The sequence below is a fragment of the Pimephales promelas genome, chromosome 7 (genome assembly GCF_988280905.1).
Source record: "Pimephales promelas chromosome 7, fPimPro1.hap1.1, whole genome shotgun sequence".
In the NCBI taxonomy this organism is placed as follows: domain Eukaryota; kingdom Metazoa; phylum Chordata; class Actinopteri; order Cypriniformes; family Leuciscidae; genus Pimephales; species Pimephales promelas.
The window spans coordinates 41,520,630-41,535,268 of NC_142775.1; the positions used below are offsets into that span (position 1 = coordinate 41,520,630).

At 40.7% G+C, this 14,639-nt stretch overlaps 1 protein-coding gene across 1 annotated transcript; it reads left to right on the forward strand.

Moving 5' to 3' along the window:
• Positions 1–1,229: 1,229 nt before the first annotated feature.
• gpc6b (glypican 6b) lies at positions 1,230–14,148 on the forward strand. Its single transcript, XM_039671446.2, has 9 exons — positions 1,230–1,459; positions 3,331–3,489; positions 3,633–4,024; positions 5,282–5,447; positions 7,560–7,690; positions 9,276–9,458; positions 10,959–11,089; positions 11,174–11,325; positions 12,914–14,148. Exons 1-9 carry the CDS (start codon positions 1,315–1,317, stop codon positions 13,087–13,089), a joined length of 1,635 nt encoding a protein of 544 aa, XP_039527380.2. The 5' UTR covers positions 1,230–1,314; the 3' UTR covers positions 13,090–14,148.
• Positions 14,149–14,639: the final 491 nt, after the last annotated feature.

The following is a 14,639-nucleotide window of genomic DNA, read 5'->3' on the forward strand; positions in this document are numbered from 1 at the left end:
GTACAGATGCTCCTTTTATGACATGACTATATTAAAAAAGCACTTCTGTTTGGAATAGGCTAGTAGTTTTTAACCCTTTCATATCCAGCTCTACACTGATACAACAGTTTTGGAAGTATATTCATTTTGTAAATATTAATTCGGCCAATAAAAGACATGGGAAGAAGAATCCATCTGTTGACACAATCTCTCTCAATTTCGTTAATAATCGATTCCTAATTAAGCGGAACAATTAAATCTAAATTTAAAAGGATTATGCATTCCTAAGTAAGTAAATTTAGAAACTGAATTGAATTGTGAAAGAACTATAGGCTAAGTGGATTTTTTTCTCTCCTTTATCTAGCAACAGGACAGATTTTAATCTGTTAATTACATATCCTGAAATATGATACTTTTGAATGTTCTTTGAACGTTACTTTAGAATGTTCTGATTGTTACTTTAGAATGTTCTCTGAATGTTACTTTTTAAAATTCTCTGAAAGTTACTTTTGAATGTTCATCGAGCGTTCCTTTGAATCTTCTCTGATTGTTACTTTTTAAATTTTTCAGAATTTCTGAAACAAGTAACATTTAAAAAACATCCAAGGAACGTCCGGTCCAACTGAAACATTTCAGAAAAGAAACGCTCCGTGAATGATGTATAAATATTATGTTTGTTCTAAAGTTGTGAGAACATTTTTAAACACCTGATTAATGTAAAATAATGTTGGTTCATAACGCTGAGTCCTTACTAGAACATTCCCTGTCATCTGTTAATATCAAAAAGAAGAGGATGATGAACAACAATAGAAACTGCTGCAAACTTCTGGAAGTTTGTGTAAAAAGATAAACAATATTTCAGTGGCTTCTGCAGATCTCGAGAGAAGAGACCCAATTCTGGATGAAAGTTTTCAGAAATTCCCCAAGAGGTCATGGGGTTCATGTTTTATTTAAATGTCCCCAGTAGATTGTGACTGATTTGCAGTTAGTCTTCATTGCACTGTAATGATGTTGTTGAATGATGCACTTTCAGGACATTTCTATAACGTTTCACACACACTGTCTGCGGTCTCAGTCACTCACTACCCAAAAACTGTGCAGTTTCTGAGGAGGATCTGTTTTCTCTCAGTCAGTCACAACACAAAAACTGCAGTGAAGAAGTTCATCTCTGAGGAGTAAGTCAGGAGTGAACACGAGTTAATCGGGAGTGACCCAGGAATGACTCAGGAGTGACTCAGGAGTTAAGCAGGAGTGATGCAGGAGTAAATCCGGAGTGAACACGAGTTATAAGCAGGAGTGAAGCCGGAGTAAAGCATCAGACTGGTGGAGTTCGGGATGTTCGCGGTTCTGTGTGCGCTCCTGGTCCTGCGTGTGCCCGTCGCCGCGGATGTGCACGCGCTGAACTGCAGTCAGGTGAAGGACGCGTTCACGGCTCTGGGTTTGAGTCCTGTCATCAGTTTTCCCGCCGAGGAAACATCAGGTACAAAAGTTTAATCATACAATGTGAATGAATACAGGAGATGGGGCAAGTTGTCACAATCTCCAGGTATGCTGGTTTCACTCTGTAACTGTTTTAAAGTACTAATGATATAATATTTAATTCTGTCCTCCTGGTGAAGTTACAGAATCATATTCAACTGTCCATTTACAAGTGAACACAATAAAACATTAATGTCACTGTACAATGAAGTGATTTTCATATATATGATTAAATTATGCATTTAGAGTTGGCTATTGCACTGTACTGTTTTTCATGAATGGTCTTGTTTCATAGTCATTTTGTTGAAAAACCCATAATCGTTGTGACAACTTACCCCGTATAGTGTGGCATATTGGTGGAAATGTATGTTACTTTGTGTAGATGGTCGTTTCCCGCTGCAGTTTGGCATCTAATAATGTTAATTATGCATTAGTTCAACTTTTAGGAAAGCTGTCTGTCGGGTTTATTTGAGCAGCTGCAAATAACTGAAATACTGAGAACCATAAAGTGATCAGATGGACCAATAATTGTTAACGAATCATTAAAATCTCCCTCTCTATATAACACAATATTTCTGACCCTGCAAACTGCAGATTTGCTTCAGCGATCCTACTAAGTCTATAAGATATATCGATCGATAGACAGGGAATAATGCTATTATTTTGCATATATTAGCAGACTTTCATGCTGTTTATATATAAATATATAAGTAAGGCCTTATTTATGACTCATGGCTATAATTGTTGGTTTGTTTTAAAAATAAAAGATCTCAAGGCTGTCTCCTTCTAAAGGCTCCTATAAACATAATTTTGTGGTTTGTGAGGATTTGGGGCTGTAATGTGTGATGGACTGAAAGTGTGTCAGCGATGAAGGACCTGAGATTTCTTAGAGTTTACGTGAATGTCACTTACAGTAAAACTGAAATAAAACTTTTAAGGAATTTCACTCCTTTTCTCCTCCATGTTTTAATGTTCACAGTAAACCCCAAAAAAGAGGATTTGTTACGTTTTCGTTTGAAGATTTATTGACAATACATAATAAATCATAAAATACTTTATGCCCTATTTTTGTAACTGTAAAAGAATATTAAATTGTTAAAGTTTAGACATTCTGTTTGATTATTAAGAAAACCATTCAAATTGAATCCAGAAAATTAAAACGGCTAACACAGTCCTAAAAATTGAATTTGTGTTAAACTTTTAATAAATTGTTACAATTTCAATTAATTAGAAATACTTTTTGATTATGAAAATTTTATTTAACCATTACAATTGAATCTAGAAAAAATGGAATTTATGAAATTAAACTGTATTTCATATGTGGATGCATGCAACATCTGCTGTCCTCATTATATTGCAATAGTAAAGTTTGTTTATTTAATTAGTCTTCAATATTTGCCATATGTTGCAAATCACCTTATTTGGATTTGCTGATAAGAGGCCAGAGATCTCTTCAACTCTGTTCAATTCGAGTTTATTTCTATAGGGCTTTTCACATTTCACATTATTCCAAAGCAGCTTTCAGTGTTTCATACGCTCATATTATAATAAATTAGCACGATGACAACTTGAGCTTGTAATGACAGTGTAAATCATCTGTTCTCTGTGTGAATATACAGTAAAGTGTCATTTATTCCTGAAATTCAGTGTCACATGACCCTTCAGAAATCACTCTATTATGAGGATCTGATGATCAACACACAGTTATGATTATTATCAGTGTGGAAAGCACTTCTTCAGATTTCTGTGGAGATCTTATTCTTCAGGATTCTTTGATGAACAGAAAGTTCAGCATGTATTTGAGATATGATTAAGCAGGTGTGTTGTGTCTGATGAGCTGAAAGCATGTTTGCATTATTTGTGTCGTCTCAGGAGCTGATCTGCAGGTTTGCGCGGCTCCGAGATCCTGCTGTAACCCAGAGATGGAGCAGATCTTCAGAAACAGAAGCTCTCGGGACTTCCAGAAGCTGATGGACGACACCAGCGAGGAGATGAGGAACACCTTCATGAGCGCGCATCAGAGACTCGACGGTACGACAAACACTCAATAAGAAGCGATCGTTCACAGACATGTATTGTAGACGTTATGCTAATTGTCGAGTAATCATTGGCTGCAGTTTGAAAGGTCAAAGGTCAGAGTCACTCCTGAGTTCACTGACGTTGCTGCTCGACAGGATTGGTCCTGGATCTGCTGGAGAGCACGGAGCGCTCCCTGAACGAGATGTTCCTGCGCACCTACGGGAAGCCGTACCTGCAGAACGCCGAGGTCTTCCAGAAGCTGTTCTCGGAGCTGAGGAGATACTACACGGCTGGAGGAGTGCATCTGGAGGACATGCTGAGCGACTTCTGGTCTCGTCTGCTGGAGCGCATGTTCGCGCTGCTCAACTCGCAGTATCTCCTCACGGAGGACTATCTGGAGTGTGTGGGGAAGCTCACGGAGAAGCTCAAGCCCTTCGGAGACGTCCCCAAGAAGATGAAGACTCAGGTGACGCGAGCGTTCGTCTCAGCGCGGGCTTTCGTCCAGGGCCTCGCGGTCGGGCGGGATGTGGCCGACAGGGTGTCCGAGGTGTGTGTGTGTGTGTGTGTGTGAGGCTGTTTATCCAGGCATCTGATTCATCCTTCCCTCTGCTCATTTTGACCCTTTTATTTAAAAAAAAAAAGAGTGTTCATTGTGGGGGTCCAAGACCCGATGACTTCAGTCGCACTTGAACCACGAATCCACAAAAAAAAAAAAAAACGTATTTTTTTGGATTTGAAAGTTTTGTGGTTTGATATTTAAAAAAGTAACAAATCTCGGGTCAATCTGACCCCCTGAGGAGTTCATGGACTGCGAGGAATGCTTCAGGTCACGTAGAAAAACCAAAAAATGCTCAACAATCAAACTAAAACCTTACTAAAAAATACTCTATATTATGTGTATCTGAATGGATACAGAAGTGACTTTAGGACCCAGCGGAACATCTCATTTGCTCCATATAAAGATATAAGCCCATCTAGAGTCCTGAAACATCATGTTATTATTTTTCCACAAGACGTCAAAGACTCCCAATGGAAGATATTTAGAGCTGAATTAAGAGTTATTCTTGAAATTGTGAGTTATTTTGAATTTAAGTTGTGCTTAATGTGCTTAAATTAATATTAATTTATTATTTATTGACTAAATCTAGTAATTTAAAGGTAAATAAAGAATATATATATATTTAAAAAAATGCATGAAATTAGAAAAAATATTATCAAAATGAATAGAGAATCGCTCCGTTTTAACTTACAAGTCCTTCGCACGACTTTACTTCAAGTGTGAACTAAATGAGATCGTCTGCTGCTCTTATAACAGAGCTTGGAGGATTAGTCAATAATTATATCCATTAAAACTCATCTTTGATTTCAAAAATTACAAATTTACAATTTTTTTCCTTGGAAATTTTTTTTGTCATGCCTTGAACTCAAAACCCTCGCCTGATTTAGTATGCGCGTCTCTATGAATATGCAGATGAGCCCCGCCTCCACTCACTCCCTCCCTCAGAGATCCACTGGTGGACGATCAAGCGTTGAACTGATTGGTTACGAGGTGGTTTGTGACGTCAGAAACTCCAGCGATTTTGTGTTTTTGAGACTGTCTTTGGTTCACTGCAGTTTTAGGAGATACTCCACTTATCAACACACGTTATTCACGTATTACAGGACTGCTTTCCACATCAGTGCATAATGATAATAATAATATTAGTTGTGTGTAGTCCCTGTTTCCAGCAGCACTGGGTGAGCGTATCAGTGTGTTTCAGGTTTCAGAGGTGTGTGTGTGTGTGTGTGTGTGTGTGTGTGTCAGGTCAGCATGAGTGCGGTGTGTGTCTCGGGCTTCACACGGATGCTGTACTGCTCTCAGTGTGTGGCTCTGCCGACTCTGAAGCCCTGCAGCGAATACTGTCTACAGCTGATGAAGACCTGCCTCGCGGACCGGGCCGAGCTGGACCCCGACTGGACCCGCTACACCGGTACCAGCTCTCACACACACACACACACACACACACACACACATTATAGATGTGTTTGACAGTAGTTTTAATGTTAAGGGTCAGGGTTCGCTGGTCGTAGATGAATACATGATGATGTGCTCATTAACGGTCTCTGGAAGTAAAGCTTCTTCATTGGCGTCGACGTTCCTTGAAGAACTTTTAACGTCCACGAAACCCCAACTGTGTCTTTCTAGTGAAACGAGTAAATGGTGGTTTCCAGATCCGTGTGTTTGGGGAACCCAGAGAGATCATCACTGAGAAACATCCCTTCTGGACTCTGAGTTTAAGAGTGTGTGTTTGATTCGGGTGAACTAGATGTTCCCATATCCGACACACATCTGCTCATGTGAGGAAGGAAGTTTGGGAATGTCTCTGCCTGTGTTTGGCAGCGCTTTGGTTTGGCTTCGGCGTCTCGGGCGTTTCTGTACAGCGGTCAGAGCTGAGCTGAAGGAGAGTCCGGCTGTGACCCCGCTGGTGTTCGGGACACGGACTCTCAGTCATATCCAGGGCACGGATTCTCAGTTCTCAGTTCCTTTTTCACCAGATGTATTATAAATCTACAGTGTCGCCAGGATGTGTGTGTGATAAATGCCATATCATTTATTACAGCTCGTCAAATTTGCCCCTTTTTGGGTATGAGAAAGACATGCCGTTTTGACGTGTGTCCCTTTAAATGCAAATGAGCTTTAGCTCCGCCTCCATTGAGAAGAGGGTGGAGCCTTCACACAGGCGGATCTGACTGATCCAGGATCAGGAGTAACGGAGAGACTCGGGGAGAGCTGCACTTGTACACGTTTCTGAATGTTAGCGGAGACGTTTGTGTAGTTGTTGTGGAGAAACACTGATCATCTCATCATCATGTTCAACTCTAACACAAGTGTTTATAAGACAGCGCTGGTCACATGTAGTGTTCAGAGTCGGAACAGTTTCAGGCTCAGCTGGATCTTCTCCAGTGCGTTAACTGGGCTCTGTTGGCGTCGCCCAACCCAACGTCGCTGGTGTGTGTGAATGCGCAGATTAAGAGCAGGGAATATTATTTATTTATGAATTTAAAATGGATAGATGCACTTTTATATGCATTTTAATGGTAATAGATGCACTTTTATGATGGACTGTTAAGAAGGTTTCAGCCAATCAGAGAGTCGTTTATTGAATGACGTCAGTCAGTGCCCTAGTCAGTAAGAGATGAACGAAATAGGGATGCTCTGATGCAGAAGACTAATAGCTCAATCGTTCCTTCAGAAGTGGTTTTATGTGAGTGAGTTAATGACAAAATGTAAGTTGTTTATTTACTTTTATCTTATGATGTTATATGCGTTTAAAGCAGATTTGTGTACTTTACTGAGTTATCACGAGCTTGTTTGCGCACCATCGCGTTAGCGCCTAAGCGCCAAAATTCATCCTTTAAGTTTAATATAAGTAATGCATGAGTACTTTCATAGTGTAAGATATCTGGATGGTGATTTATATGGTTATTTGCGTAAATATTGTGTTATGTGATGTTTCATATACGTTACTGCCCGAAATGACACTGTAATGGCGTCCTACATAACAACTAATTCCATGTGCGTCCCTTGAGCGCCACCTTGCGGATTATATAAGAACTTTAATAACTTCAATAATGTTACCAGTTCTATTGCCTTGATAAATGTTATTGATTTAGCTGTATCTCTAATATTATTGTTATTCTGTATTATTTTCAGACCACTTACTGTTACCAATCACTGTTCCTATTCAACTTGAATCAAGAGTAAACTACAAACTCTGCTGCAAACTCTGAGTCGTATGTGTTCTTACCGACACACCAGTGCGGATACAAATCCACCTACTCCAGTAATATACAGTCCTTAATTAAACCTCAGAAACATGGACAGATGCACTTTTATGATGGACAGATACAATTAGGATGATATATATATATGTTGTGCAGTCCTTTTTCATTTTTTTCCTTTTAAAAAAAATATTTTTTTTGCTTTGAAAGAAAATAAAGCCTATTTTAAGCACCAATTTTGCATTATTTTTGCGTTTTGAGCTGTTGTTTCCTCATTAGACGGAGACGATGTTAACGGACTGGATCTGTGTGTTGGACAGATGCCATGCTCCTGGTGACGGAGCGGCTCGAGGGACCGTTCAACATCGAGTCTGTGATGGAGCCCGTGGACGTGAAGATCTCCGAAGCCATCATGAACATGCAGGAGAACAGCATGCAGATCTCATACCAGGTTCTCATGTTCTCATCTCTCCATAATCATGTTCTGAGATGTTCAGCGCCAGCTTTATCCCTCCAAACCTCAACCTCCCGCTTCAGGGTTATTTATAACGGCACAGTTGCGATGGTCAGACGTGCGGTCCAGCGCTGTCCACCGCTAATCACGGTTTCTGGAATGCTAACCGCTTCTGCTGCGCTCGCGGGGACAGTTCAAGGTGATGTCTCAGTTTCAGATGTCACAGCACTTTCTGCTTTCTGTCTAATAATACATCTGGCACTATTTAGTTTAGTTTTAATATGTTTAAATCACTGTATATATGAGACTTTTGGCCCATTTATGCAAAATATTTCACTTAATTAAAATGTCTTGTAAAGGTCAAACACATGAATCATGCATGACCTGAATCATTACTGTGATTATAAGTGGCTCTGGATAAAAGCATCTGCTAAATAGCGAATGATCCTTTAGAATTTTTTGTTTTCTGATATTGATCTGATATTAGCTATATGTGAGATTTTGTATTTGAAGACCAGAAATAGCAGATGCATAACAATTCCTGCAACAAAATGTATATTAATTTCACATATTTTCCAAATTAGAAATAATTGGAAACTCTCAGTATGCAAAAAATAATTTGAACTTGATGAACTATATAGTTCCTAGAAACCTATTGATTATGTAACCCTATTATAGTACTGTATATTTCACAAATAAAGAAATGGCTAAAAACTTGAATAGAAAGGGGTTTCACGGGAAACTCAATAATCTGCTGTCACGTCACCTTTATTTATATAGGGCTTTTTACAACACAGATATCAAAGCCGCTTCACGGTGATAACAGGAAAATAATACAACAAGTTTGTTTCTAGAAGAAAATTGCGTCATCAATGTCCACATGAAGTAAGGCGGATCAATAATATAGTTGAATATTAAATGTCCCCAACTAAGCAGCCAAAAGCCAACAGTGGAGGAAGCGTTGACAGAATCGGGCTAATATGGTCAATCTTCCTGGTTCTGGTGAGATCTGGAGCGGCTGCGTTTCGGACTCGCTGGAGTTTGTTTATTAAGAGTGCAGGACAAACACCCAGTACAGCATTACAGTCATCCAGCCTTGATGACATCAACTAACTGTCCCGCATTCGTCAACGAGAACATATGGAGTAATTTAGAGATCTTGTTAAGATTTAAAAATGCAGTTTTACAGATACTAGTCACGTGACTTTCAGATGGCGATGATTATAAGCGAGTCATTGGTGGGTTGTCAGACTGAGCTGAAGTTGATTAAGATGATGAAATCAATCACAGTCCAAAATCTACATTTACATTTAACCTAAAATCTTGATGTGGATTAAAACAAGCCTAGACATGTTCTGCATCACCTTTATGCATTTTTCATATTTCAATCCAAAATGGAAACCAAATTGTGAACTTTCTTCCAGACCTGCTGTGAGTTACATGTGGTCGAGAGCCGGCCTAACTTTAGACTCGGACGAGACCGTTTCGTTTTCATTCCTCGTGTTATTTTGGAGTGCGAAGCGTGTGTGTGTGTGTGTGTGTGTGTGTTTCAGCCCAGCTCTAGATCTCTGTGTAATTGCAGGTTTTCCAGGGATGTGGGCAGCCGAATCCCTCGGGAATGAGCCGATCCTCCCGGAGCGCCCCGAACACGTTCGTCTTCATTCCCGACAGCCATGAGGATCTCACACACCTCACACACACACACTCACACACACACCGTGAGGATCTGCCCACCGCAACCACCGGATCCCGACTGCAACGCCTGGTGAGAGAGAAACACCACACACACATACATATATATATGTGTGTGTGTGTGTGTGTGTGAATATATTGAATTTAGAGGCATAAATATATCTCTGATTATGTGTTTAGAAGTGTATGTGTATTCTGTTGAAGTTAAGGATAGAACATCATGATCAATCTTTACTTTCTAAAATGCTGGTGACTTAAAATAGTTTTTCATGGAAACAGAACGAAGGCCGTTCATCTTTCTTTTCTAGCCATGTTAGTGTTTACTCAAGCTCAAATCAAATGCGTTATACATGCGCGAGTGTAATTATCACTCTCAAGACATACCACACAAAGTAAACATGACGAGGTCAGACTTGTGTAGTGTGTGTGTGTGTGTGTGTGTGTGTAAAGGCGTGTGCTGTGCTGATTGCAGCCTGACAAACAGCGTTCACCAGACATACATCATCAGCAGAAGCCAGCGGGTGTCTCCAGTTCAGGCCTGTAGACGGTTAAACACATCATATATGCTGTATATATATATATAATCTGTTCGTATTAATATTTCTTTCCGTCATGGAGAAAGACGCTTTTTGAAGGGTGAAGTTATACAGTTGATATCTCAGGATTCTTTGATGAACAGAAAGAACAGCCTTTATTTGAAATAGAATCTTGTGTATCATTATAAATGTCTTTACTGTCACTTTTGATCAATTTAATGCGTCCTTGATGAATAAAAGCATGAATTTATTTTTAAAAACTAACAAAACAAAAAAAAAGAGAAAGAAAATGTACAGCCCCAGAACTTCAGAACGGCAGTGTGTTTTGTTATGTTCAGTATTCAGTGTGTAATAATGTAGTTCTGCTCTGGTTTAATCGGCTTGTGCAGTCGATTGGTCTGATGTATACACACATTTACTCTTCAGCAAATAAACGCTTCAGTGAGTTCATTCATTAGATCAACTCGCTTCCAAAGCTACGGGACGTATCAATCGATAGCGGTGTGAATTTAGCTGTGTTTATTTAATTTTTTCCTTATGTCTTACACGCACGCACGCACGCACGCACACACACACGAGCACATCTCATGTGTTTGAGTTTCAGCGAGCAGTTTCTGGTTCCTGGACTGAAGCATGTGCTCCCTCTAGTGGAGGACACACACACACACATGTGGATGATGCTTTAGTGCAGGTCACATTAGCATAATACCAGCCTCTGGTCTTGATTGGCTGAGCAGCATCTCTTAGCCACGCCCTCAAACACTAGTCCCAAAAAAAAGAAAAAAAAAAGAAAAAGTAAATCAGTTGGTAAGAAAAAGAACATTTGCTTATTATAGTTAACAAAACTATTGTTTCTTGATATAAAATAAACATTTTCAGAAATAAAATAACAATGTATTAACGTTTACATTTGATGTAGTCAAAATAAACAAAAATCAATAAAAACTATATAGAGAAAAAAAATCACAAAAAGTATAAAAACAAAATTCAAACTTGAATAAAACTCTAAAGATATGTGATGAGTTGTTGATCATCAGGTGACGGAGGTGAAGGAGAAGCTGAAGCGGTTCCGGAGGTTCTGGGCGTCCGTCCCCGAGTCCATCTGTCAGGAGGAGCACGCGGCCGCGGCGGAGAACGAGAACTGCTGGAACGGCCTCGAGCGGGGCGGGTAACGCTCATCACGCATCTTCATATTCATATTCATGTGCGCTAAATGTGTAAATGATGCATGGGTTTGCTGAACTTGCTCCAGATTCGACCCTGAGCTTCAGAGAGACGCATGGGTCCTTGAGGAGAAGAACAGCACCGACGCTGTGGTCCGACGGCACATCGTGGCTCTCCGGATGATGAGCAACAAGCTGAAGAACGCTTACCACGGCACTGACCTCCACTTCCAGGACTCCGGTGAGTCGCACCGATGTGTTCAGATGTGTCGTATTGATCTGAGAATTATCTGTGCGATGATCAACTTTTCTGAGAAGTCGAGCTTGAAGCGTCGTATCCCGTTCGAAGCATTTCACCGGAATTACCCGGAACAGTTTATCCCTGGAACTTTCCCCAGACTACGTTTCCACCGCAGTCTAAAGATCAGCCGAGTTAGTCCGGTGACGTAGGACTGCGCTCTAGTGTACAGTTGTAGTTTACTCCTACTGGATTTCAGAAAAAAATGGTGGCTGAAACAAAATGCGTTGTGAACTCAACCAATCAGCATTTTGAGCACCCGAGTCCCAAACCCAAAAGTTCCTGAATTTGAAGAAGTACTAGCGCCCCTGCAGGACTCTCTGAGGGGAAATACAACTCCACCCGTAACTCTACCCTAAACGCCTCCACCCTAAACAACTCCATCCGTAACTACACCCATAACTCCACCCTAAACGCCTCCACCCTAAACGCCTCCACCCTAAACAACTCCACCCATAACTCCACCCTAAACAACTCCATCCGTAACTCCACCCATAACTCCACCCTAAACGCCTCCACCTTAAACAACTCCAGCCTAAACAACTCCACCCATAACTCCACCCTAAACGCCTCCACCCTAAACGCCTCCACCCTAAACGCCTCCACCTTAAACGCCTCCACCTTAAACAACTCCACCCATAACTCCACCCATAACTCCACCCTAAACGCCTCCACCCTAAACAACTCCATCCGTAACTCCACCCTAAACAACTCCACCCATAACTCCACCCTAAACGCCTCCACCCTAAACAACTCCATCCGTAACTCCACCCTAAACGCCTCCACCCTAAACGCCTCCACCCTAAAAACACCTCCACCTTAAACAACTCCATCCGTAACTCCACCCTAAACAACTCCACCCATAACTCCACCCTAAAAACACCTCCACCTTAAACAACTCCATCCGTAACTCCACCCTAAACAACTCCACCCATAACTCCACCCTAAACAACTCCACCCATAACTCCACCCTAAACGCCTCCACCCTAAACAACTCCACCCATAACTCCACCCTAAACGCCTCCACCTTAAACAACTCCATCCGTAACTCAACCCATAACTCCACCCTAAACAACTCCATCCGTAACTCCACCCTAAACGCCTCCACCCTAAACACCTCCATCCATAACTCCACCCTAAACGCCTCCACCCTAAACGCCTCCACCTTAAACAACTCCACCCTAAACGCCTCCACCCTAAACAACTCCACCCTAAACAACTCCATCCGTAACTCAACCCATAACTCCACCCTAAACACCTCCATCCATAACTCCACCCTAAACGCCTCCACCCTAAACGCCTCCACCTTAAACAACTCCACCCTAAACGCCTCCACCCTAAACAACTCCACCCTAAACAACTCCACCCGTAACTCCACCCTAAACTCGTTCCCCAGCGTGTCGCTCCGACCCAGTCTCGTCCCCTAACCCTAACCTTAACCCTAGCACCTAACCCGAGATGTTTTCAGTAGCCAGACCTTTGAATGTCGGCATAAAGCGGGTGTATGATGTGATCTTTTCCTCCGTTTCAGTGTCAGATGAAGAGAGCAGCGGCTCCGGCTCCGGCTCCGGCGTCACAGAGTCAGACTCCTTCAGGACCGACCCGACCCACACTCCGGTTCAGGAGAACAGAGACGAGACGTCTTCAGCGTCCAGCGTCCGGCCGGAGGTTCTGCTGCTGTTCTTCAGCGCGCTGGCCGTCAGATAGTGTCACACACACACACACACACACACTGAAGCCGTACGGTCCAGGGGCCTCATTTATAAAACTTTGCGTAGGATTTGCGTCAGAAGTGGCGTATGGATGAAACATAGGACGTGCGTACGCACAGAAATATTCGGATTTATAAAACACATCCTACACATTTTTCCCTTCATAAATCACAATCAATCCTAAATGTAGTGCAGCTTTCTATCTGACTGACTATCTAATTGCTATATCTGCTCCGTTAGACGGAAATATCAGTTTGTACATTATTTCGTTCTGTTTACCGTCTTATTTATGAGGATGAATTGTATATGCCAATATTATTGCAGAACATATTTCACTTTCTTTTTGGAAATATGTGTTAATTTGCATTTCTGTTGCAGATCGATCAAACGGGTGTTCGAGTAGGCTGTTAATTGTAAGACTTGCTTTGTGAAGTCTTCGTGTTATTTATCAGAGGCAGTATTGACATTTATTTTACACAACGGTCTACAGTTTCACACACTTTCACGTGTTTTTCCATCCGCTGACGGTGTCGCCATTTCTCATTTCACCCGTTTGTGTGCGTACGCCTGGGTCAGAGCTTGCGTGAAGGACCGCACACTTTACCGTCAAGTTTGCTTTTTATAAATACCAACTATTGCGTAGAGAGCGGCGTACGCCTTCTTTTGTGTGTACACAACGTTTATAAACGAGGCCCCTTCATTTCAGATGTTTTATCTTCACTAATTTATGAATTATAGTTTGTGAAACCTCATCCTTCAGATTCAGAATTGTTTGAACGGTCAACTGGCTTTTCTGGGAGATTTGTGTGTATGTAGAAGATGGAAGATTGTAAACAATAATGCATTTTCATGGAAAGAAATATAGATTTGTGGGACTTTTATTATGTTTTTATCATCTTTTCTACCTAAATGAGCTAGATGTAAAACTGTGGTTCCTAAAAAACTATTAATTATTGGTCAAAAACCCTTCATACATCAGTGTGAATCTGTCAGTGGAGGATCAAGTTATAATTATGAATGGTTTTATTTTTATATATAGATGATTAAAATGTTACTTGAGTTTTCCGTTGTCATTCCTGCCAATACTCTCTTACCTTCCACTATTATTCTTATAGACTTATACACTTGTGCTGCAAAACTCAGATTTAAAACTCAGAATAGTTTTATTAAGAAGCACGATTGTTTGAGACTTTAGTGATGCGTTTCTTACACCACTGAGAAGTTTCTCTTTTAAATAGTCCCACTCTGAATATATGTTATACTTAAGAAAAGTCAACAGTGTGTTGAAGCAGAGAAATACATTTATTTTTTGTCTTAACCAATCTACTCCATTTTAAAATGAATCTTGTTTAAAGATTATTTTACTATTTGACTGAAAAACACAAATATTGATCATGAACTGATTTTAATAACGTTGTACAAATATTAATCTCTAATAATTTACATTTTTGCCCAAATGTTTTAAGAATATAATGTGAGGATATTAAGATGTGCAATGCTCTTTGTTTTTATTATTTTATATATAATACGGGGGAAACAGTGTTG

Bases quoted from the DNA above. Each gene is read 5' to 3' on its own strand.
- gpc6b (XM_039671446.2), top strand. From the start codon at position 1,315: ATGTTCGCGGTTCTGTGTGCGCTCCTGGTCCTGCGTGTGCCCGTCGCC. The intron at 7,691-9,275 runs GTTCTCATGTTC...GTGTAATTGCAG, and splicing joins GCATGCAGATCTCATACCAG to GTTTTCCAGGGATGTGGGCA. The intron at 9,459-10,958 runs GTGAGAGAGAAA...GTTGATCATCAG, and splicing joins GATCCCGACTGCAACGCCTG to GTGACGGAGGTGAAGGAGAA.